This window comes from Bombyx mandarina, chromosome A1, assembly GCF_030267445.1.
Source record: "Bombyx mandarina strain Sakado chromosome A1, ASM3026744v2".
Lineage (NCBI taxonomy): Eukaryota > Metazoa > Arthropoda > Insecta > Lepidoptera > Bombycidae > Bombyx > Bombyx mandarina.
In genome coordinates this window covers 8,541,542-8,566,930 of record NC_143234.1, presented here as the reverse complement: position 1 = coordinate 8,566,930, position 25,389 = coordinate 8,541,542, and the positions used below count along the sequence as shown (strand labels likewise).

Below are 25,389 nucleotides of genomic sequence, written 5' to 3'. Positions count from 1 at the left end.
TTTGTAAATAGTAGGCATTTCCCTATGAAGTTGCCGTTTTATATTTCTGCCCGTTTGAAACGGAATTTTAATGTACAATTTTATATTCTGGCAATAAATTCGAATAAATTTTATTAAAAAAACGATGGAATTCTATTCACAATTTCAATCATTTCTTGATAGATTAGTCGTTTTTTTTCACTATATTTGTATCTTTTTCATCGATATGGACACGTTAAATATACGACATTACATAATTTGCGTAATTACTGGTGGTAGGACCTCTTGAGAGTCCGCGTGGGTAGGTACCACCATCCTGTCTGTTTCTGCCGTGAAGTAGTAATGCATTTCGGTTTGAAGAGTGGGGCAGCCGTTGTAGCTATACTGAGACCTTAGAACTCATATCTTAAGGTGGGTGGCGGCATTTAGGTTGTAGATGTTTGTGGGCCTCGGTAACCACTTCACACCAGGTGGGCCGAGGGCTCGTCCGTCCGTCTAAGCAATAAAAAAAGATTACAATTTTTTCCAAATTTTTGACAGCTTCTTGGCAGTAAAAAATACCCGAGAGGTAGTACAAAACGCATTTGAAGAATTCATTGGCTCGCGTGTGTGTACGTGAGTGAGTGACTTCTTCAAGAAGGACATTGAAGAATTATCACTGCGCTGGCAGAGATACTAATGGAGATATTTTTTGAGTGATGGATTTAAAAAAAAATACATTTATAAAAAATGATCAACTTTTGTGTTCTAAATACGCAATTTCGTAGGTAAAGTTTTTTTTCTCCTACCTATCCCCTGACAGCCTAGAGAGGTTATTCTGCCTTCGCTTTGGTTAACGAGCTCACACGGCTCAACCCGAGAAGGCTTGCTGACATCTACCATAGCCAGAGAAGTTCTTCTGAGATGTGAATCACTGAGAATAAACTGTTAATCATAGCTGAAATTATGAATATCGGACCTTCTGACTTAATATAGATAATTACTATTTACAATCTTAGCATTACAGCGGTGAGTGGTGCTACACCATTATTTCGTGTTTATAGTGCCGGTTTACACTTAATGTATTTAAAACTTAACAGGTTAAGGACCGGAGCGGATCTGTAGGTGGATACTATTACTTTGCAAAAAAAAAATTTGCGGTCCCTTGAGACCGCTGCAACTCACCTGCCTTGAATACCTCTGACCGCAATTTTTCTATTGAATATGTAAGAAACGCGGACCCCCATGGCTCATCTAGGCTAGTAGCTATAACACATTGAAGGGGGTCTATCCAACAATATAATTGTATAATAAAATAAAAAAAGTAGGAGTAGCTTATTTGAGTAATTTTTATCCATAATAATATGCATTCAATTACTTTTGGCAAAAATCGTAAAAAATCGCGTTCCTTAACATATTTATTTAACGTATATATTTATGACTTTGATTCAGCAATACGAGAATTATTGTTTTCAATTTACTTAATTCGAGTTTGACCCGGATTCGTAACTATTAGCCGGAAATTTGGCATCGGATCTTAAATTCTAAGCGCCGAAGTCTGCGGTTTACTACCAAACATCAAATTTAACGAAACAATGACTTTGTATTTCACACGAAATTCGTGAATTAATAATTATTTTCAATATTAAATCAATTGCTTTTAGACTAAATAAACGAGTGTATTGAATAAGTCAAACAATATTGAGGTTTACGTTTTTATAAGGGATTTATCTGATAGATTTCGTTTTATCCAGGGACTCTGTCGTTTAGCAAGGACGTTTGAGATAACTGGATGGCTCGACTGTTCGTAGCGCAAATGAGGTCTTTTTTTGTCAGGAGGAAATCACCGGACTTCCGCCCTCCACTGGGGATGGAGGGCGGGGCATATCGGAGTTGAACCGACTAATACTTCCTGTCGCTCAACAACCAGCATCCAAACCTCGCATGAGTAGGAACTCATGATAAAGCAAAGGGGGAAAAGTGAAGCGTTTAGTGCGGAGCACATCTCTCCCATCACCCCCTCGGGACGCCGGACCGGCGGTCGTCGGCGCCACGACCACCAGCCCTCTCGGTCGGCAAAGGAGGTCTAATAGCTTAATGGCATCAGATACGCGAATGTATCGACCGAGGCAGAATCGTGACCTACTGAAAAGATACGTTGTGAAACTCAACAGACTGAATCTATGGATTGGGGTTCGCTTAAAGCTCTCCGCGAGTTTGACTTCCTGAGCTTAGTTCCTGCTAGGAGTAGCGTCCGAATTTAAAATGTTCTCCTCGAAAAATATAAACAGACACGCGAAATCAAAACGAAGCTGTAAATAGTTTTAAATCATACATCTTCGTAATTTTACAAATAATAAATATAATAATTACGTAGCTAATTCGAAAACAAAAGAGAAAGAGAAACAAAAGCAAAGAGAGTATAGAGAGATTCCGTCAAACACTATCTCCGTAACCGGCAACGAATAAGATTTATAACAAGCAAACACTTGTAGCCGAGCGCACTTCGATTAGTTACAAATTAATTGCAAAACATCCTGTTGCCTATTAAAGTCCATCCTTGAAACTGAGATGCATGAATAAAACGAGATGAAAATTGTAAATAAACGAACGTACATACGTACTGGGAGAGGCGGCGCGAGGCGAGACTAAATTAGACCGCTGGCACTGATCGACTTGGACTAGAGTGACCAGAGGTTTTGTACACTTTCCGGACGCTTAAACGCGACCACTGAGTTTCTCCCCGGAGTTCTAGTGGGTCGCGTTTCCGATCCGGTGGTAGATTCTGCGAAGCATCGCTAGGGCTAGTGTTAGCAAATTCTCTCAGGTTGAGCCCGTGAGCTGACCTACCCGTCCGGGCGTAGCTGGAACAGCCTCTCAGGCTACCGGCAAATAGGTAAGAAAAAATCAATCGATATAACCACGAATTTGTGAAATAATTTAATTTCATATTTTTCAAAGTCACGTATATTATGTTACAGTTTTCGCGAACACGAACAACTATGTAACGATCTACCTAACGAATTATTAATTTATATGAGTAATATAATTTATAATTTAACAGCTAAATAATAATTTACTACTACATTCCGTTAGAGTTAAACGAAAATCGAAAGAATTGCCAGCAAGCGGGCGTTGTTGTTAGGTAAACTGATTCTATTTAAATTGAATATATGCTTAGAGCAATTGGTTGCGCTGGTTTACAACTCTTAGTTTTTTGGTTTCGGAAGAGAGCGACATTTAATTTGGTTTTGCAAATCCTGTCCCATCCCTCTCCAGCACTTTACCTACCGACGCGTGCGAGCGAGATCGTGTGGCGACATCGACTCGCGAAGAAAATGTAATGGCTGAACTACCGCGCGAGCGCTACGCGTCTCTGTTCAATTTGTACGAAAATAAGTGAAATTGTTGGTATTTCTAATCGCCTATCGGTACGAGCCTGCAGTAAGGACTACATAAGGGTATTGTGCATCCTTCCTTTACCGCAGAACTGCCGCTTCTTATCGTGTCCTTCATTTGCAACGACCAAATTTCAAAATATGTATTTTGTAGTTTTTGCTTATTTCGCGTCTGTAGCAATTTAGGATTTTCTTAACGTAATATGATAACGACTGTAACATTACTTGAAGGCTTAGAAGGCTGTAATAAACGACAAAACGTAACTTTAGCTTAATAAATATTGACAAACATGCGAAGGAATAATATCGCGGAATAAAAACAACCAAACAATAAGCAATAAAAAATAAAAAAATAAAAAAAACAACCAAACAAAAAAATTTTGTATAACTTCTGAATTGTGGAAGAATTAACAGTTTAAAATAAAACAATCAATATTCCGATGGTTCTCTTTTGTGGTAAATACCTTACTACCAATGAAATTCAGTACAGTTTCGGGAAAACTTAACCCCATAGTCACCCTAAACAAGTCCGAGCTTTTCTACGTATTATGCAACGATGTTTCAGAGCTTATTTTGGTTAGTACGAAAACCGCTTGCGTCCGACGCGCATACATTCGAAGAAGTAATTAAATAAAATATATATACATATATATTGGTGCAGTGAAATAAAACTGTGTTCGGTGTTTATTTGTGTGGGCGGTATAGTTTCGTTCATTTAGGCTTACATTCAAAGGTGTTTTTATTTATGTATTTCTTAGTTTAAAAAAAAAACTACTCTTAATAACTTATTCTTTAAGCAATTTGCGTATAGATGAACAATCGTAATGAATGACGTAGTTCTTAAAACATTTCTAGACTATTAGGTCACGTTGCCGTGATGTTTCAAATGCTGTTGTCAATGTAAAATTTTGTATTTTTAACAATTCGGATTGCACTGAAAATTGTGTAAAATAAATCGCTATATTATTTACTCTGAACATCTCTTACTATTAGTAGATAGCGTCATTCGAAATTTAAAAACAATGAATTGCCTTGGAGAGATAGATTATCTATATATATTTTATTATCCAATGAATTTGTTTTGTGGTTGCGCGGATCGATTCCATGGACCTGCCTATATTTTGCCACAAAGCATTCCTACACTCCGATTTAAAAGAGCAGCTATATTAAAAAGACTAATAGTACAATATAAAAAATCCAAATCCATCTCAAAGTCTAAGTTATACTTATCGTATTGCGTGAATACACCAAAGCTACAAGAATAAATATTAGAACAATAAAAAGAACGTTAATAAACATTTCACGTATGAAACTCTAAAACATATTACATTTTCTAACGTGATTATTTTCGTCGATGAAGAATTCTTTGCGTTTAAAAAACGTGATTTCGTAGATTTAGAACCGTAACCAAACGGAATAAGGTACATTTTGTTTGGTGTGTGTTTACAGAGAGATCCGCCCTTAAGCACGGTGTGAAACTTAAATGAATTCATAGTGAGCTCCTTAAACAATTCAAAATCGATTTGGAAAACCTATGGTTATGGTTTCTAAATAGACTAATTCGCTCTTGCTACTGGATGCCTCAGTGCCTTATTTGGTACGGATGGGCATCTATGAGTACCTTCACCATTACGGCTCCTCCAAAGGTTCCTTAGCCTCTTCTATCTACCAACTGCCTTAAGGAGTATCGGTGACTCGGAGTACCCGGTAAAGGGCTATACAATTACACATGAGTAGTGATTTCGTCTGCCTAAAAGCCAGATAGATCTATAAAAACTTAATGAAAACGTGTTTGTCGTAATACCAATGATTGCACCGACAAAATAATATAATTATTATTAGCTAAACGCAAAAGCAAAATAAACGGACAGTAGGTAAACACGCACACGAGATAAATAAATAACAAAACAGTTTTCAGAGAACAAACAAAAAGACGACATTAGAAAAAAAAAGTGTCCCGTTCAAAATGATGACGGTCAGCGAGACTCAGTTCTCTTCGAACAAAATGTCCAGCATCCACAAGATCAACGATAGAGTTGTCCACCGCGACAGCTTCGATGACGTCCAGAGCTCTTCATCAGTCAACAGTACTCTGGTCACGAAGCGAGGGTTCAAGCCGTCAGACATGTTCGACCCGCAGAAGAAGGAATTCCTCACCAATCTCAGTTATAAGTTGTTCCCTGTAAGTTGGGTAAGTCTATCCGCTCTGGTTAGTCCGAGGATGCTTCTAACATCACGCCAGCATTGGTCTGCCGATATTTGAGTATATATAATATTATTATTTTAATCGACCAATAAAACCGCGTGAGCAGTGATCTTTCGATGTTTCGTTCTTTGATACCAGCAAAATTTATATCGTCTTCTCGCATAGGTATATAATTTCAAAACTTACTAAATTTGCAGGAGAGTGTTTAAAAGGGTTAACATGTGATATTTTTAATATTAATCATCTTTGCAATATTTATTTTTTAGTTTTTACCAGTTAGGTACATTATCTGTCTTTTAAAGTAAGATAAAATTATGTATTTTGTTAATAGTAGTCAAAACATAGGTAAACTAAAAAAAAAAACTAAAACTCAATTATGGTCTTTTGACAGTATTTATGAGAAAAATACTGGTGATACCAAATGATTCCGCACATTAACCCAATTTGGAATATTTTAGGAAATTGTATACTTTTAATGCGAAAAGACGATATGTGAAAACCGTTACTGTCTTGTTCAAAGCTATTCGATTATACACTTTTTCTTATTGAATTCGTTGAGTTGATTGAGTAGGTCTCAATGTTTAGACCCTTGATTGAGATGAACGTTTAACAAATTCGTATGACCACGAAAACTGTAATCTACTCAATTGAGATTATATAATATACTAGCTTTTGCCCACGACTTCGTCCGCGTGGAAGAGTTCACAAATAAATATGCAAAATTAAATGTATATTTTTCAATATTTCTGAGAGATTTTCTTAATATTTGTTTCCGTAAGAACCTTGTACAGAGTATTAGAAAACTAGAAAAAAAAAATAAGCCAAATCGGTCAAGCCGTTCTCATGTTATGTCGTGACAACGGAAAACGGGTTTCATTTTTATATATATAGATGAAACGAAATGATATTACTGTTTGTATGTATTTGAAATTACATCAATATTTTATTAGGTTAATTAATACAAATTGATATGATGTACACGCATTAAAAATTCAACTTAAATAGAAAAAAAATGAGCGAGTGCTTTATATTATAATAACAATGTTGATAATCACCATAATGAATTTAAACATAATTTAGTTAATGTCGACTGGGTTTAAAGTCGTCATAGATAAATAAAAATGTCTGTCTCTGTACAAATAGCAAATTTTAATTAAAAATGTGGTGGATGTATTGTTGTCCGCCTCTAAAGAATACTATTCAGATTGTGAATATTCACTTCCCTCATTTAGGATGAATTAAATTATAATTTAAGACATTTTAAATTTTAGTGTTCAACTAATTATGCTATTGTTATGAGAAATGCGATTTGCTAGGCAACAAAAAACAAATTGAATAGATTCTGATCATAACCAGGAAGAAACACATCTATTATTATAAATATTAATAATATAATAATAAATATTACGATATATTATTAGCAAAACCTGATCATATAATATTTTGATTTTAACAGATCTTATTAGAAAAATTATTCCACGAATTTTACCGCAATTGCTCACGCTGTTTTATTCGGCATAATATCAAATTGTATATTTATTATGTTACTACAGAAAAAAAATATAAATTTAATTCAATAAACCGGAGAAAATTCACGCACGATCATCTAGATAATCTAGGAACTATGGGAAACAGAGATTGGTGTAAATATAGTTAAATATTTAAACATATAGATTTAAAACCATTGTCATATTTGAATTCTTTGTGAAAATAATTTGGATGAACCGGGAAGAATTCAATAATAATTCAATATTAATCAACAATAATAAAAACTTTCGATTGAGAAGCCTAAAGAAGTTGTAGATGCCTACTTTAGAAATAATTCAGCTGTCAAAATATAGTTTTAATTAAGTAATAAATACATACCTCTAAAAACATGATTTTCACGAATAGCTAGATTCGTGGACGAGCTCACAGTCCACCTGGTGTTAAGTGGTTACTGTAGCCCATAGACATCTACGACGTAAATGCGCCACCTTGAGATATAAGCTCTAAGGTCTCAAGTATAGTTACAACGACTGCGCCCCACCCTTCAAACCGAAACGCATTAATGCTTCACGGCAGAAATAGGCAGGGCGGTGATACCTACCCGTGCGGACTCACAACCTACCACCAGTAATTACGCGAATTATAATTTTGCGGGTATGATTGCGACACGTTTCGTATAAATTACGAAGAATATACAATACTGTCTATGGTAAATTTAATTTAAAAAAAAAAAGAACGCCCTGTTAAAATTCGAGTGTTATTAAAGTATTTTCTTCCGAGAAATTAACATCGCTTGGACTAATCACACGGTTCATTAGTGTTTAACGCTTAGCCGAGACGAACCTAGCTAGCGTTGCCAAATCTTTCAGTAAATTTAGAAAATACATGTTAAATCTCGCTTCTGAAACGCATTGAGGTTAATCTTTTTCTCTTTTCAAAAGCATTGTGAAACATGTTTCTCTATTTCTGCCGGAAAGCAGTTACGCATGTGAATGGACGAAACATGTGAAACTTAGACCTCATGTCTCAAGGTGGGCGGTCTCCCACGGACCTCATGTCTCAAGGTGTCTCAAGCATTCCGCTCTATTGTCCATGGGCTTCAGTAACCGTTTATCAAAAAAATCATTTTTAATTTTTTTTTATAATTATGCTTTTTTTATTGCCCTTGTAGGCAGACGACCATACGGTCCACCTGATGGTGAGTGGTTACCGTCGCCCATGGACTTCAGCAATACCAGGGGCAGAGCCAAGCCGCTGCCTACCGCACTGATTGTCAGAGATAAATTTGCAGGAATTACATATTCGAGCTCCTAGGCGTAGGGCTAAAAGCAATTGGATTTATTGATAAGAATAAATCAGCTTCACCTAACATAATTGACGTTAAACTATATACCAGTTTGAAGGTAGCATTTACTTTGTATTCCCATGGACTGTATATTACTGTTTATCGGAATAAAAACAAACACAGACTAAAGAGAATTACAAAAAAGAAAAAAAAACTTCAATAAGTCTTAGATCTTTATGATAAAGATTTAATTGAGTAAACATGTTTATTAATAGATTTATTAATTGGTTATTAATTTACATAAACTTGCAGTAGTAAATCGTCTGTCAAAAATACTGTTCTACCAAATTCTAAAGCCAACAATTCGAACCTATCAATGTGGATGATCGCTAAAATACTCAAATTTAAAAGAATTCGTCGTATCTCTAATAAAAGAAAGATAATCGCTTTGTTTCGTAAAGGAATGTTAAATGCTTAGACAGAAAATTAATAACCACACACGAATACGGTCACCGTCATTAAAATATCTGAGTTCAAAAACAATTCAAGTCAACTTCACCCCGACGGTTGATCGGCGTCGGTCAATGACCTTCAGCTGTCAAAAATAGCGAATACGCCAGACATATCACTTCGGCATAGATCCGAGAAGATCAGACATTACAAGTGTGCCTATTCCTATTAATACACAGTATCGGAGACTGAATGTATCCAAGATATACTTCATCATTGATATAAATATTTTATTCAATATTTAAGGACTTTTGTATTAAGATTAAACTATGAACTAATCAAAGTTGCTAAGGCGTGAATCATCATCTCATCATCATCTTAGGCCTTACAGCCCAGGGTAGGCTTTAGCCTGGTCCAGTATGTCTCTCCAGACTGCTCTGTTCAAGGCTTTCTCCTTCCAGTTCTTGACACCAATAACTCTGAGGTCGTGCTCTTCCCCATCTAACCATCAGAGTTTGGGCGTGCCATGACTTTCGCGTCCCTCTGGTTTGCCATATAGTAGTTGTTAAGGTGTGAACTAAATCCACAAAATACTATCAGGAGAACGCGTACACATTTCCTTTTGTATTAAATTACGGAACGGGTTTATGTAGTAATAAAAGTCATCCAAAGAACTACTCTGAGTAATTATTAGAAATGTCGCCGTTATTACTATCGGACCCCACGCCACTGAAGCAGACGCGATGGAATCGCTGCGTCCATCAACACTTTTGGAACACAGTTTTGAGTACAAACATCCGACTCTGAGAGCTATGACAGATCGATGTTGACACGTGATCTCGATTAAGCCGTAAGGGGAACTTAGCAATATTTTTTTGGTTAAACAATGATACCTTGCCCAAAACACATCATTACGGATCCTCCCGATCCATTAGCGGTGCTTTTAAGTAGCTCAAGCACCGGTCACTGTCCTCGTCGAACCCGTCGCCTGCGACGAAGGGCTCGACGAGCGAATTAACCCACAGACACAGTCCACTGAGTTTGTCGTTGGATCTTCTCAGTGGGTCGCGTTTCCGATCCGGTGGTAGATTTTGCGAAGCACTGCTCTTGCTAGGGCCAGTATTAGCACCACTCCGGTTTGAGCCCCGTGATCGCACCTACACGTTAGGGTGAAGCTGATATAGCCTCTCAAGGCTATATATCAGCAAAGGTAGAAAAAAAAAAGTTACCTACTCAGTTAAGACTTCACATCATCTTGACTGCATCCGTGGTAGTCATCCTGTCACGTAGATCGCGGACACTGTGGAACCTTTAATATATCAACATAATATTTTGTTTTGTTTAACTAATTACCAACGATCTTAAATGCTCAGCTGCAAATCTGTGGAGATAAACGACGAAGGGAACATCCTTCCATCGAGTGGGTGATATTGCTCGGTAGACCGACGGTCCGAATATTGTTGTTCTTAATTTACAAGCTTATCTTGAAATCTAGTTTTGTGGTAGCCACAAAATGCATTATAGTTTAGCGTGTACATGTATGTGTGAAAGTTGCTGATAGGTTAATCCACTGACAAGCTTCTCGAATATTCTCTGATGGTATATTTGGTTAAAACACTGAATAATTTAATCTTTACGTTTTTTTGTGGTGCTCCATCAAAAATTCTCATTGGAGAGGCCTATATCAAAAGAACAATAGAGGCGATAAAATTCGGACGATTTAGAGTTTATTATATTTTTCCGCGTAAAATACTCGATCGCACTTGGCAACGCTAGCTTCAGTGGGCAATCTTGGTGGATTGCCAAAAACACACGCTGTCAAAACTTCAAACTACATGCAGTGTGTAGGTAGTGTTGAGAACCGACATTTGTGATGAGGAGATTCGTGTGACGACCGCTAGTTCTTTGTTATATTAAACGCGATGGCCTTAGATATAACGGAATGAATTACGCCACTACTATGGAGGGTAGAGGTAAAGAGAACCGTCTCATATGGGAGAAGCTTGAAAAAGTGTCCCACTTTCAGCACTGAATAACGGTTCAAAAATCCTCCAGAATGGCGCTAGCATAGGCACAGGGTATGAAATGAATTGAGCAGTTGTTACCTGATTGAAGTATGCTGACTTAGGAAATTTAATATATTTAATGACTAGAGTAGTTAGTGACAGTGTAATATACAAGACCTCACATGTTTACGTAGTCCAAACTAATTTCGTCAATATAACCTAAAATTATTGCTGTGGTAAAACGTGGAGATATCTATTGCATTTTCTTATCAGGTTTAAATAAAATACTTTTTGTGATTTTGTAGTACTTACAGTTCTTTCGACATTTTATTTCTCTATCTTGTTCTAATAACTTTCAGCGCCTTTTTTTAAATTTACCCGGTTGCTACTATAGCGCCACCCTTATTTAGCAGATTTTAACGAACACTTTTTACACACAGAGACGGTTCTCCTTACCTCTACCCTCCATAGACACTACCTTTAAATTTGGAGGTTCTGTACGACACCTCGTGTTCAAATAATACAATCCTAATTTATTTTGGATTTACAGTCTTATCTTTGGTTTACGTAAATCTTAAGTTGTAAATAAAATGTTAGTTTTCTTTTCCGTACCTATTCGCTAGTAGCCTAAGGGGCTATCCCAGCTACTCCCTGACGGGTAGATGACAATGTGTATCATTCGAAGACCTTAATATCAAATATCGACATGACAATCAGTTCAAATATTTCACTCTAACACGGTTGGTAATCCATTTTGAACCCGGCATTGGCTAAAATAGTATTATGCTACCAAATCATATTTATCGACATAATTTTTTTTATCTTGACCTCAACATAGGATTCCCTTTAGTTTGGAACAGACTGATTTACATACTTATATAATAATATGTTGAAATATATTAAATAGCCAAATAAATGCAAAGAAAACTGTCATACAAATGTTTAACCAATATGTGAATTTAGCACTCTGCACAGCTTTTTTCCCCTAGCTAGTCGCTGTTAGTCTAATGGGCTATTCCAGCTACGCTCAACCTAAGAGAATTTGCTGACACTAGCCCCAGCAAAAGCAGTGCTTCATTAAATCTACCATGGGATCGGAATCGCGTTCCACTGAGAACATGAATCGGTACCACTATCCAGTCTATTTTTGTCGCGAAATAGTCATGCATTCTAGTTTGAAGGTCAAGTAGCCGATATGCATTACATTTGAGGCTTATACCTTAACGTGGTTAATGAAATTCACGTCGTTATATTTCATCATCCTTCTCCTGCCCTTCTCCCAATCATCGGGGGTCGGCGCAACATGTTTTGTCCTTCCATACTCCTCCATCATTATGTGTGCGGTAAACCTCACAATCCAGATGGGACGTAAAATTGTTTACCTCATCTACAGCAAAAAGCCACCACTCTTTACTCAGGTTAGAGTCCCGTGAGCTTACTTACTCGGTCGGTTAGGCTGGCATAACCTCCTAGGTTTCCAGCTTAGGTAGAAAATAAAAAACTCATTTGTTTTTTACCAAATTCTGGTTTCAATTGAGGGACTTTGATAACGTCTGCCCTAGGAAGAGCAGTACCAGTACCACCAGTTAGGACTTGCTCGTCCGGTTACGCTGGCATAACACCCTAGGTCACCAGCTTAGTCAGGAAAAAAAACCACTCTTTTGTTTTTTACCAAATTCTAGTTTCACTTGAGTGAGGAACTTTGCTAACGTCTGCCCTAGCAAGAGCAGTGTCAGTACCACCCGTTCTGTGTAGATCCCACGATTCAGTGGGTGATATTCACCGCTAAAGCAGTCCCCTTTGAAGCAACGCAACGTCACGAGCAACGTAACGTGTCCCCCCCGAAGCCGTTCCCGCGATCTGAGTCACGACAAACGTAATCGGAGCTATTATAATAAATTCGAAGATTTCCTCGTTTCAGAAAACACGTTTTGTTTATTCGTTCGTTGTTTTTTAAAGAATTAGATGACACGAATATTTGCTATTTCTTTGATGATTTGTTATACTTTTTTGATTGAACATAAAACATCCGGCAATAAACAATTGGCAATTAGATTAGCGGTAGGCAGCGGCTTGGCTCTGCCCTTGGCATTGCTGAAGTCCATGGGCGACGGTAACCACTCACCATCAGGTGGGCCGTATGCTCGTCTGCCTACAAAGGCAATAAAAAAAATTTGTGAATAGTAGTGTTAACTAAATGAAAACCAGCTAATAAAATTAAAACCAGAAATCGACCTCTATTTTATTCTAATGTCTATTGGCATCGGCAAGCACTTATCACTATGAGCATATACTTTCCAGTTATGGAATAGTAACAGTGATGTTAAATATTTGCGATTCATATTAAAATTCACTAGTTAATTTCTAAAAATTATTTAAAAAAAAACGCGTTACGTCATTTGTGGCTAGCCGTTATATTAATGTGTGAACTATGATTAGCTCGTCAATTAGATATATTAGCAGACATCACATCCAACAAAGTAGCATTTTGGCTACAACCATAATAAATACCAAGTTATTTATCAATGTAGACATCAATTTGAAATGCTTAATGGAATTTTAAATCAGTACACTGCGTACTTAGGCGTCAGTTATACCACGTCAGTTGGCTGGTAAATAATGTGGGTTTATTTTATGAAATTAATTCTACTTACTTACGTCCACAATTATTTTCACCTAAAATACTCCGTTTTCAGTTAATTATATTGTAATTAACGAACCAAAATGCCGGCAATTTCTTTCTAACACAGAGAACAATTTTGATTTTTCAATTAATTTTAATTTTTTCAATTTTACTGGTGGTAGGACCTCTTGTGAGCCCGTACGGGCAGGTACCACCACCCTGCCTATTTCTGCCGTGAAGCAGTAATGCGTTTCGGTTTGAAGGATGGGGCAGCCGTTGTAACTATACTGAGATCTTAGAACTTATATCTCAAGGTGGGTGGCGCATTTACGTTGTAGATGACTATGGGCTCCAGTAACCACTTAACACCAGGTGGGCTGTGAGCTCGTCCACCCATATAAGCAATAAATAAATAAATAAATTACAAAATGTAGCTATTATATATAAATGTAGCTAAATGTAGAAAATCATATTTTTAAAGGTACCTATGTATTTATAAGGATTTCAAACTGTATTTTGACAACTGAATTATTTCTCAAGTATGCACCTACAAGGTCTTCAGGCTTGTCACTCGAAAGTTTTTATTATTGTTGATTAATATTGAATTATTATTGAATTCTTCCCGGTTCATCCAAATTATTTTCACAAAGAATTCAAATATCTTAGCAATAAAAAAATAAAAAATAAAATAAGCGAAATCTTTAATAAAAAGCAATTATTCAATGATGAAATAATAGTGCACTCATTAATGTACAGAATGACGGAGAACTATCCAGGGACGCAAGCTTGGAACCGACAGATCTCCTTACTGTAAGACGATACTGTGTTTATCAATTAAATTGTTATTGCCATACTTCCCCATACATACATATGTACAAACGTTCGTGTCCAGTTCGATCCAATTATCTTTACTTTTACCAATGTTAAATATCATCAGTTCGTATGTGTTCACACCAAATAGATTATACAGCGCTGAAATCACGTGCCTAAATCTATATTAAATAATATATTTTTTGGATGTACTAAAGCGTTTTTTATTTTTATATATTCGTACTAAATTATTTTTCTGTGTGTGTTTATTAACCAATGCTTATTATTATGTATATCTTATGTATATTTTATACGTTTGAAACACATGCTTTTACTTACCATTGGGAATAAAATGTTTTTTTTTTTTATTGCCTTTGTAGGCAGACGAACATACGGCCCACCTGATGGTAAGTGGTCACCGTCGCTCATGGACGTCAGCAATACCAGAGGCAGAGCCAAGCCGCTGCCTACCATAAAGTACTCTCTGCAAGCCTCGTTTGAAGAAGGACATGTCATAGCGCTCGGAAAACACCGTGGAGGGGAGTTCATTCCAAAGCCGGATGGTACGTGGCAAAAAAGATCTTTGGAAACGCACTGTCGATGAATGCAGCGGTTCCAGATAATATGGATGAACCCTGCTCCGATGGCGGGAGGTGCGATGATAAAAAGGAGATTTATTTATTTAATTAGTCTACTTACAATGAGGGGATCATCTCGAATAATTCCTCAGAGCATTCCCCATGGACCATGCGGTATAAAACACAGAGAGAACCGAAGTCCCTCCGTAGACCCAGAGGTTCCAAGCGATCCGCGAGAGCAGGACTATCGACCATCCGAACAGCCCGTTTCTGTATGGAGTCAAATGGAAATAGCTGGTATTTGGGAGCCCCGGCCCAGAGGTGAGAGCAGTACTCCACGCGAGGTCGGACCTGCGCTTTATAAAGCGCAAGTCTCTGTCCAGGCGTGAAATACCGCTTCGCTCTGTTGAGGACTCCCAACATTTTAGAGGCCAATTTGGCTTTACCTTCCAAATGACTCCGAAACTGGACATCGCTCGAAATATCGACCCCCAGAATCCCGATACTCGCGGAAAGCTGCAAGGATACTCCTTGAAATTCCGGCGCCATGACAAAAGGGTCCTTCTTCGCAGTGAACGCGCAAACCTGTGTCTTCAATGGGTTGAACTGAACTAAATTCAGTTCACCTCACTTGGAGACCCGCCCCAGAGAGTTCTCCACTTCAGACACAAGTTTTAATCGCCTCTCGTGTACAACGCTTCGAGAGAGACTCTGTGCTATCATCCGCATAGCAATGCATGCCATCAATAGTTTTTAATGTTTTGAGCAGCAGTTTTAAGGTCGGGAAATAAAAATGTCTTTGTGAGCTCAATTATATTTCAGTAAGAATGTCCGTGAATTAATGATGGATGAATGTGGTATATAGCCTATGTGAATGGCATAGACAATTCGTTTGCCGCCGGTAATGGGTCTTTTAACGAATTTTTGGACAAGGAAGCACCTATGAGGGGAGTTGATTTCATACCTTGATTAATTGGACAAAACAAGAGTAGACTATCAACTATCTTTTTTTCCTACCTAAGCTGACGATAGCCTTGAGAGGCTATGTCAGCGTAACCGGGCGAGTAGCTGAGCTCACGGGGCTCAAACCGGGAGTGTTGCTAACACTGGCCCTAGCAAGAGCAGTGCTTCGCAGAATCTACTGCCGGATCGGAAACGCGACCCACTTAGAAGAACCGGCGAGAAATTCAGTGGGTTGTGTCTATGGGTTAATTTACTCACAGCCCTTCTCAGTAGGTCGCGTCAACTATCAATAAAATCAAATGCATTTTGTTATTAATCACATAAAAATTAAAATCGTTTTAAATTATCTTTACCAATTTTTTTTGTAAATATTGTCAAGTTATTTTGTGTGTTTTCACGTTGAATATTAACGATGAATGCATGCAGTTTTATTTCTTGTTGAAGGCAAAATGTTTTGTAGTTGCGTAGATACATTATTATTTAGTTATTATGGGTATTATTTTGAGTCCTTAATGAGTCCCGAATTGCACTGACCAAGTTCAAAAATCCTAACGAATTCTTGTGTTCGATAAATTCCGAAAATAAACTTCTGCTGCTTTCATTTAGACTTCTAATGTCTTTAAGACCGACGCCTTCAGATCTAACACTAGGAGCAGGCTTAGGGACCCCAGTAACCGTACTCGTCGGACTCGACAAAAAGTTCGACGTGCAACCTGACCCATACATCAGTCCGCTGAGTTTCTCGCCGGATCTTCTCAGCGGGTCGTGATTCCGATCCGGAAGTAGATTCATTCGCGAAGCAGCTGCTCTTGAGTTGCTAGGCCTCCTTTGGAGGCGCTCGGGAAGCTGTTAGAAAATCCCACCTCTTCTGGCTGAGCCTTTGCTCGCTCACCTGTCCTGGTGAAACTGGAAAGGCCTCAGGGCCACCAGTAATCCCTCAATTATAAAAAAAAAAGAAAAAAGTTTTTGAGACATTCTATAAAGGAGTTTCTTTAGGGGTAGTACTTTGTTGAATGCTTGGAGCATTGGTGACAGTAACTTGGTCCAGATGCTTCAATTACAGATACTTCGATTCCGTGTCCAAAGACAACAAAGTATTTTGATATTTTGTCATAAGTTTTCAATGTCTAAGTTACTATTCGTTTCTGAATATGTTTTTTTATAGCGTACTCAATTGATTCGAAATAAGCCTCCCAGAAATATTACAACCATTAGTTGATTGTGCATTGATAATTGAATCCTGGAATTTTAGGAAGACGTCGAGAACAAGGCCATCCTGGTAGGGGACAAGACGGTGGACCTGAACAAGATTTTCACACCAGCGCCTGATGCTGAAGAGCATATCATCAAGAAAGACCGTAAATTCGGTAAGTGTTTTTATATGATTGTAACCTCTTTATCATAAATCATATAGAGGTATAAATTATACAGGTGACACATAAATGAAACATTATATAGATTAATGTTACGCGCTGGGGTTCGGGATAAATAAATAATCCACCATACACTTAAAACACTCAACAAATACTTTAAAATTCTCAATTCACTTCTTCCGCTTCGCTTCAGGTGATCCGTTCGCTGTTTCGCTTCAAGTAGTTCCGATTACTAACAAACTACCTGCCATCTCTCCCTAGAATCGTCGAGAATATTCCACACAGGTCGAGGATTATTTGTTTCCGCTATCTGACAATCGATGGCGTTGTGCTTCTCGAGCGTTCTAGGTGCTACTAGATCCTTCGATATTCATTCGGTTATTCGGCGATAAATGGCGTTACTCTTACCGGCATAACAATAATAAGAACTGTGAAACAATAGCGTTAAATGTTTTTTCTCTTTACAGAGCAACTCAATTTGTGTTATAGTTTTACTGGGCTAAGTCGTCCTTTATGGTCCATAAAATAATATATTATAAAACAACATTTAAGACTATTGTTTCACCGGTTCTTATTATTCTTTAAAATGTTTCAATATTTAAATTAAATGTATGTGTCACCTGTATAATTTATTATAACCTTATGTCATAAATTATAAAGAGGTTACATGATCATAATCTTTAGGCTTTGCTGGAGGTATAGAATATTGTGAGCCCGGACAAGTGGGTGCGAAATTCCCTTATTTCTTATACGAAGTCACCATGGGTTACACCTTGAAGAGTGCGTCAGCCATTAAAAATTGAGCTTACCGTCTCTGTTCACCGCGTGGAATGCACAAGTTTCGAGGCATTGTTTCTGTATTTGGCACTATTCACGGGTGGCATATTTCACGGTACTATCGAACGGAACTTACATTGAGTCCGGCCAGCGACGGATTTAAACTTAATGCCGCTGCTGGGAATCGGAAAAAAATCCGCCCCAATACCGGAATTTAACTTAAACTTATAGTTTATTATATTTTATTTTTCAAAATTAAAATAGCTAACTAATTCATTGCAGAAACTTTATTAAATGTTATATATTCCAAAAACATAAATAAACATTTTGGTTTTTTTATTATAAAAATATATATTATATATTTGGCACTCATGATTGTATTACATCAACAACAAAAAAACTAATGAAATTTCTTTTATTCCAGAAAATAGAATTTTTATTATTATTATTTGAAATCTCCAAGGAAATAAATTGATTAAATCATTTTGATTATTAATTTTTACCAAAAGTGTCAAAATTAGAATTCACAAATAATGGATGAATTGAATTTCTTGAATGATCAATTAAACAGAATATTAACATTTAATAGAATTAATTAATTATATCGCACATACGCTGCGATAACGTCACTTATGCAAATTATGTATTTTTTCAGGAGAGACGTTGGAAAATTCAACATCTTATTGTATATAGTTCTTCTAGACTAAAGAAATAAAAACGATAATACCTATTTAAACTAAAACTTTAAATTTCATCAGTAAAAGTAAACATCTGACTGATAACTATTAAATCATGTGTTTTCTCATACTCAGTTCAGTTTTAACAAAAATTGCATATATACAAAAATTGCATAAGTGACTTTATGGCACCGTATTCTATGCGATATAATTGGGAGAGACTACAAATTTTTTTTGAAAATTTTGCCTTCTGGGCACTAGCCCCGACTGTCCTTAATATAAATCCACCACTAAGTCCGGCATTATTAACAATTAAATGAAGGAGAGAGAACGGGCATAACAAAATTTTAGTTTTGGAAATAGCACGTCAGGCATGCAACTTCACGGAGTTAAGTTAAGAATTCGTATAAAAATTCTTTATACCCTTTCACCGAGGTTAAACTCTTCTTTTTCTCCACCTTATCCCACTAGGTGGGGTCGGCACAGCTAATTTTTCTCTTCCATTCTCTTCTATCAGCCGTCATCTCAACACTCACTCCTCTCTCTCTCATATCGTCATTCACACACTCCATCCATGTCTTCTTTGGTCGACCTCTTCCCCCTCTACCTTGCACCACTATTTCTATACATCTCCAAGTCACATGCATCTTCTCTCTCATCACATGTCCGTACCACGCTAACCGTCCGCTCTTTAAAGGTTAAACGAAGTAGATTTAATATCGCAATCTGTAATAAGCTCTAACTTCTCTCCACCAACAGAGAAGACGTTCGCATCGTCCGCGTTCTATGTGCCCGGCGTCCATCCTACAGTCAAGGAACAGATGGATCTGGCGCGAGCCATTTCCAAGTCCTTGAGCGACTCCAGCAACCACATGAGCAAGGGCCAGAGCATGTACGTGAACAGAAAGAAGAGATCGGTCAAGTGGGTGCACGAGGGAAGAGGTTTGTACAATTCTGGAAGATTCTTTTTTTCCCCCCTCTTTAACTCCTATAGATTAGACGAAGTTTTAGAATTGTAACGTGAAGATTGGTCCGTTAATAGGCAGATTTGTTACGCAGATTGTTTAAAAATCGTCTTAGCCTAAAGGATAAGACGTCCGGTGCATTCATATCTTGCGATGCACGGGTGTTCGAATCCCGCAGGCGGGTACCAATTTTTCTAATGAAATACGTACTTAACAAATGTTCACGATTGACTTCCACGGTGAAGGAATAACATCGTGTAATAAAAATCAAACCCGCAAAATTATAATTTACGTAATTACTGTTGGTAGGACCCTGCCTATTTCTACTGTGAAGTAGTAATTCGTTTCGGCTTGAAGGGCAAGGCAGTCGTTGCACTGTAAAAACTGAAACCTCGGAAGTTATATTTCAAGATATATGGGTTCCTGTGACCATTTAACATCAGGTGGGCCCTGAGCTTGTTCACCCACCTAAGCAATAAAAAAAAGGTGACTGAGCAAGTTAAAGCCTTAACTGGCGTTAAGGGGTTACCGGAGCGCATAGAGATCACAACGCGAATACCGCCACCTACCTTGAGACATGAGGACGAAGCTTCAATTGTTTTGTAAAAGTTGCTCTTGAGTGGTTAGGTCTCTTTCGGAGGCGCTCGGGCAGCTGTTAGCAAATCCCACCCCTCCTGGCTGAGCCTTTGCTCGCCCACCTGTCCTGGTGAAACTGGAAAGGCCTCCGGGCCACCAGTAATCTTTCGATCATAAAAAAAAGGTTTTTTATAGCGGCTGCCACATCCTTAAAAACAAATGTCAGGGCTTCGTGAAAGAAACACGCTGGACTGTAGTACATGCCCTATTTTTCCAATACGGCCTACCACCGGTAAAGGCCAGTTGGTGATCGCAGGACCCTCAGAATACTCAGAGGACGCGACTTTCCATCCTCCGCTGAATCCCTTAGTCGTCCTTAGAGACCCTCATATACTTAGTGCATTTGCAAATCTCGATACAAACGAACTGACTGACTCTGTGCAAGATATGATTCTATAAATAATTATAAAATTTATCGCAGACGCGCGTACAGCGTACAACGCACAGCTGGCATGAAACCAAGTTGTCAATTCGGCATTGTTAATTACACTGTAATTAAAGTTGCTTTTTTTTTTTTTTCAATTTTAAAACGGGGTCAGTACTCATACGACTCGGCTGCTTAGACTGGCAAAAGCATCAGTTAAGAAACAGAAATAATGTTTCGAATTGACAATTGCGTGAATTTATTAATGATTTCTGAGATATGTAAAATTGAATTACACGAACAATAAATAATGTATATGTCGGCGCAAATATCACGTTTCAACTACTTATCTCTATATACCTATATAAAAATGAATTGCTGATAATCAGTCTCGCTAAAACTCGAGAACGGCTGGACCGATTTGGCTAATTTTGGTCTTGAATTATTCGTGGAAGTCCAGAGAAGGTTTAAAAGGTAGATAAATACGAAAATGCTCGGAATTAAATAACAATAAAAATTTTGTTTTTCCTTTTTTTGTTTTAAGTTTATTTTATACAAAAGTTTAGGTCCTTTATTTGAGTCGACTATTATCAAAGCCGGCAATGTGACATTTGGACAATTATTGGTAAATCAGAAAAACGAATTATTGACTTTGTATTCCATTGGCCGTCACAAAACTCTTCTGAACGACATCTTAGATAAATAACAGGTTAAGTATTAACCTTTATTTAATGCAGTTTTTGAACCGTATTCTTTGAAGGAGACGATTATATTCAAATCAATCTGTATTGACATATCAATAACATTTTTTTGTCCAAATGCACAGATTGCCACCTTTGATAATAGACGACTCATTTATCGATTGAGGCACTACGAAGTCTGCCGGGTCAGCTAGTTATAAAAATAATAATAATTGAATGTGATGATCTAATCATCTAATCACCAACTAATTACTTTGTGTTTATTACGATGAGATATTTATGTTAAACAGTATGTCACTATCCCTTTTATTGTAATTTCAATACTTTAAAAACGTGTAAGCACGCGCACGTGTACCAAGCCCTATAAATACGCCGTGCTGTCTAGCGCTTGGTCCCGGTCATCGTTCTCGTCGAAACCGTCGCTTGTGACGAAGGGCTCCACGAGTAAATTCATCCTCAGACCCATCCTACTGAGCTTCTCGCCGGATCTTCTCAGTGGGTCGCGTTTCCGATCCGGTGGTAGATTCTGCGAAGCACGGCTCTTGCTAGGGTTCGTGTTAGCAACGTCATCAGGTTTGAGCCCCGCTCACCTACTAGTTAAGGCGACGCTGATATAGCCTCTCAAGCCTATCAGCTTAGGTAGGAAAAAAAAAACGCTCTCTCGTTGCCATTTGAACTTTGTTATAGTTTAGATTTCAAAAGAGAGTTTTATTATAATTGGAAATAACGATCTTCAGTGACCGTTTAAATCTTCCATTTTAGTTTATACTACGAATCACAGGCCTAAAACTATCGTCTGACTATCTATCAACAGAATAAAAGCTTTCGACGCACAGAATTGACTTAAAAAAGTCATTTATGCTCATTAAGCCTGGTAATAAAATGATTGCAGGCCGGAACACTTCGAACACGTGCTCGACCCCCACACCGGTGGCCAGCCACGACACGCCGTACCGACCGCCGTCCAGCCTGCGCAACCAGAAGACGTACCCAAAATCGGCACTAAAGCACTCGAGCCTGCCCAAAATCGACCCTCCAGTTTTTCCGCCTACAATAACGGTCCAGAATGTTGATCTGCCAGTACCAATGGCTCCGACGAAGCTGAATGATGTGTACGCTTCGCCGAAGAGCCCGCGGCTGCCCCTAGTGTCCGGGCCGAATTTCAATGTGGCGCCACGAGGCTGGGGCGACATGAAAGATTATTACCGACCGGTTTCGCTAGATGGCGTTGGCAAGGTGGCCGTCGGATTCTCTGATTTTTAAATGTGATCAGCGGTTTTAGCGAACTGATTAATTTCAAAGGCAGTCTGTATTATCGTGAAGCGATTTGATAGTTGATAAGAAACGGGTAATTTTTTTTTATCCCAAATTCAATAATTTTTTTATATAGGTACACTTTTTTTTTTATTCAACTCGATATTGCTAAAGTACCACCGTCGTCCGCCTAAAGCTATTTTTGTGAATATTCCATTAACTGCATTACATTTAAATTAAAGTAACTATACTTTACACCTTAGAACTTATACCTCAAGGTGGGTGGCGCATTTACGTTGTAAATGTCTACGGGCCTCAGTAACCACGTAACACTAGGTGGGCTGTGAGCTCGTTCACCCAACTAAGCAATAAAAAATAAATAAAAAAGTTGGTAATATTTTCTTTTACTGTTTTTCTGAACCAGACGAAGAAGGTATTTTATAGCTTTTATACAGATATATACAAAATGCTTCAATAATATTTTGCACCTATGATAAAATGATAATGTACCTAATAAAATGTCATAATAATTCCGTAGCGATTGTTAACCTTTACAACAATAAGCGATTTGGTAGGCAGCGGCTTGGCTCTGCCCCTGGCATTGCTGAAGTCCATGGGCGACGGTAACCACTCACCATCAGGTGGGCCGTATGCTCGTCTGCCTACAAGGGCAATAAAAAAAAATTAAAAAAACATTTTAGAAACACAAACACACAGCCTTTGAAACTAGTCGAATCTAAAATTAAATACTAATTTGAATTTTTACTTAATAAGTTGGATATAAATACATATTGTAATTTAGCATTTTACTACATGTGAGGATATTTGAAATAAACTTGATTAGGTTTTGTTTTAAAGTTCGATTTTTTGCTGCGTAATGACCGTCATATTTTTTTTAAGTTTGATTTTTATTTTGTAAAAGTAACATGGGAATACTTATAAGTAATTAACGATTAATTAAAAAAAAAACATTGAATGTATGTATTAAATCTATTTTTTTTCTTTTCCCGCGTTCTCATTTCAGAACAATATTGCTTAGCTTCTTTGATTTTGGCCACAAACATTTTGCGGGATACCATACTTTTTTCTAAAAAGCCTCGGATTAAATGTTGCTCATGGTTGATCAAAGTAAATAGATGTGTTCTTTTAAGCATTTTTCTAATTAATTTTGTCATTCTCGTACAAGTATTCTATAACAAGTAATTGAAATAATGACGATAAAGTAGTTACAAATTAGATTTATTTTGTTATTATCTAATTAAAAAAGCAAAGGAACTTCGGTACAGCTGTAAGATAAATTAATTATATTTTGTTTTACTAGTCAATTTTCACATTTTCTTCGTAAATAATATAAATGTGCCTTATAAATGTTAAATTATCTACGTTATTGTTATTTTAATATAATATTTAGTTATTTAAAAATATTTAAAATAAACTAAAAATAATGTAAGTTTTAAAATATTCTACTTTTTATAGATAAAAATTAAACTATACGTGTTTTGTTGAATTTCTAGTTTTAAACATAAGTTATTTTGTATTATGTTCGATATTACTGTGAATTTTATGGAGATATTTTTAATAAATCCTTGAAATACTTTTGTTATTTTTTTCCCCCATATTTTTTAAATAGTATCTAGTGGTCCGGTACGAGCGGGCTCCATCGCTTAGCCCTTATCTGGCCTTTGAAAAAGCGACGCGCCACGTTAAGCGGTTTCTCTTAAGCGTCACTCGAAACTTGACTAGCCGGATCAATAAGCCCTATACAGGATTACCATAGTAGACGGAAGAAGTATTTAAAAAAACCTATTCTTTTAATTAATTCCCTACCTATTCTAGTGACCTCGAGGGGTCATAATAGTTTCAGCAAGCGAGTAGGTGAGCTCACGGGGCTCTAGCCTGAAGACGTTGTTAACACTGGCCCTAGCAAGAGCCGTGCTTCGCAGAATCAACCACCGGATCGGAATCGCGACCCACTGAGAAGATCCGGCGAGAAACTCAGTGGGCCGTGTCTATGGGTTAGTTTATGGTTAGTTTACTCGCCGAACCCTTGTGTTGGTGACCGGTGCTTGAGGTACCTACCTAAAAGCACCGTTAGTGGATCGGGAGACAACAGTAACTATTCATTTTTCATACAAAAAGAGGTAATTCGAGGGGTGAAAGGCTATTTAGTTTAAGCAACATTTTTGCAACTACTATTCGAACTATCTCTGACGTCACGCGAGGAGAGAGATAAATATGTCACAATCCAACGCTTGGGCTGATCGTGCCTCTCTATCGCTTTATCCGCTGTCTCGCTTGCACGCTCAAGCTCAGACGGAACGTGACACTTTTTCGTGCGTGCAGTCTGTATTCATCGATTTATACGACGTTATCATGTCACAAATTTTCTTTCTTTAGTAACTTATTCACGTGTTATAGTATAATCAGTAAAAAGGCCTTGATAAAAACAAATAAATTTTAAAATAGCAGTGAAAATGTAATTGATATCAAACAATCGGTTATTTGAAATTACCGTGGCTTAAAGGATAAGTTGTCCGATGCATTTGTATCTAGCGATGCCCCGGTATTCGAATCCCGCAGACGGGTACCAATTTTTCTAATGAAATACGTACCTAACAATTGTTTACAGTTGACTTCCACGGTGAAGGAATAAAATCTTGTAATTAAAATAAAATCCGCAAAATTATAATTTGTGTAATTACTGGTGGTAGGACCTCTTGTGAGTCCGCACGGGTTGATACCACCACCCCGCCTATTTCAGCCGTGAAGCAGTAACGCGTTTCGGTTTGAAAGGTGGGGTAGCCGTTGTAACTATACTGAGACTTTAGAACTCATATCTCAAGGTGGGTGGCGGCATTTACGTTGTAGATGTCTATG

The 25,389-nt window shown here is 37.5% G+C and overlaps 1 protein-coding gene across 5 annotated transcripts; it reads left to right on the top strand.

Moving 5' to 3' along the window:
• Positions 1–3,941: 3,941 nt before the first annotated feature.
• On the top strand, positions 3,942–24,108 carry LOC114253589 (uncharacterized). Of its 5 annotated transcripts, none has more exons than XM_028188521.2 (6): positions 3,942–4,089; positions 5,275–5,547; positions 14,171–14,224; positions 17,018–17,132; positions 19,352–19,534; positions 22,151–24,108. In XM_028188521.2, exons 2-6 carry the CDS (start codon positions 5,323–5,325, stop codon positions 22,519–22,521), a joined length of 948 nt encoding a protein of 315 aa, XP_028044322.2. In that variant the 5' UTR covers positions 3,942–4,089; positions 5,275–5,322; the 3' UTR covers positions 22,522–24,108. The 5 variants fall into 5 exon arrangements, with proteins under 5 accessions (XP_028044322.2, XP_028044323.2, XP_028044321.2 ...); XM_028188522.2 differs by having other exon boundaries at positions 5,268–5,538; XM_028188520.2 differs by having other exon boundaries at positions 5,268–5,547.
• The last annotated feature ends 1,281 nt before the right edge of the window (positions 24,109–25,389 follow it).

What these genes read in the sequence shown, in the direction of transcription:
- LOC114253589 (XM_028188521.2), top strand. Translation starts at nt 5,323, where the DNA reads ATGATGACGGTCAGCGAGACTCAGTTCTCTTCGAACAAAATGTCCAGC. An exon ending in AACCGACAGATCTCCTTACT is followed by an intron (nt 14,225 to 17,017) that starts GTAAGACGATAC and finishes CTGGAATTTTAG; the next exon opens with GAAGACGTCGAGAACAAGGC. An exon ending in GTGGGTGCACGAGGGAAGAG is followed by an intron (nt 19,535 to 22,150) that starts GTTTGTACAATT and finishes AAATGATTGCAG; the next exon opens with GCCGGAACACTTCGAACACG.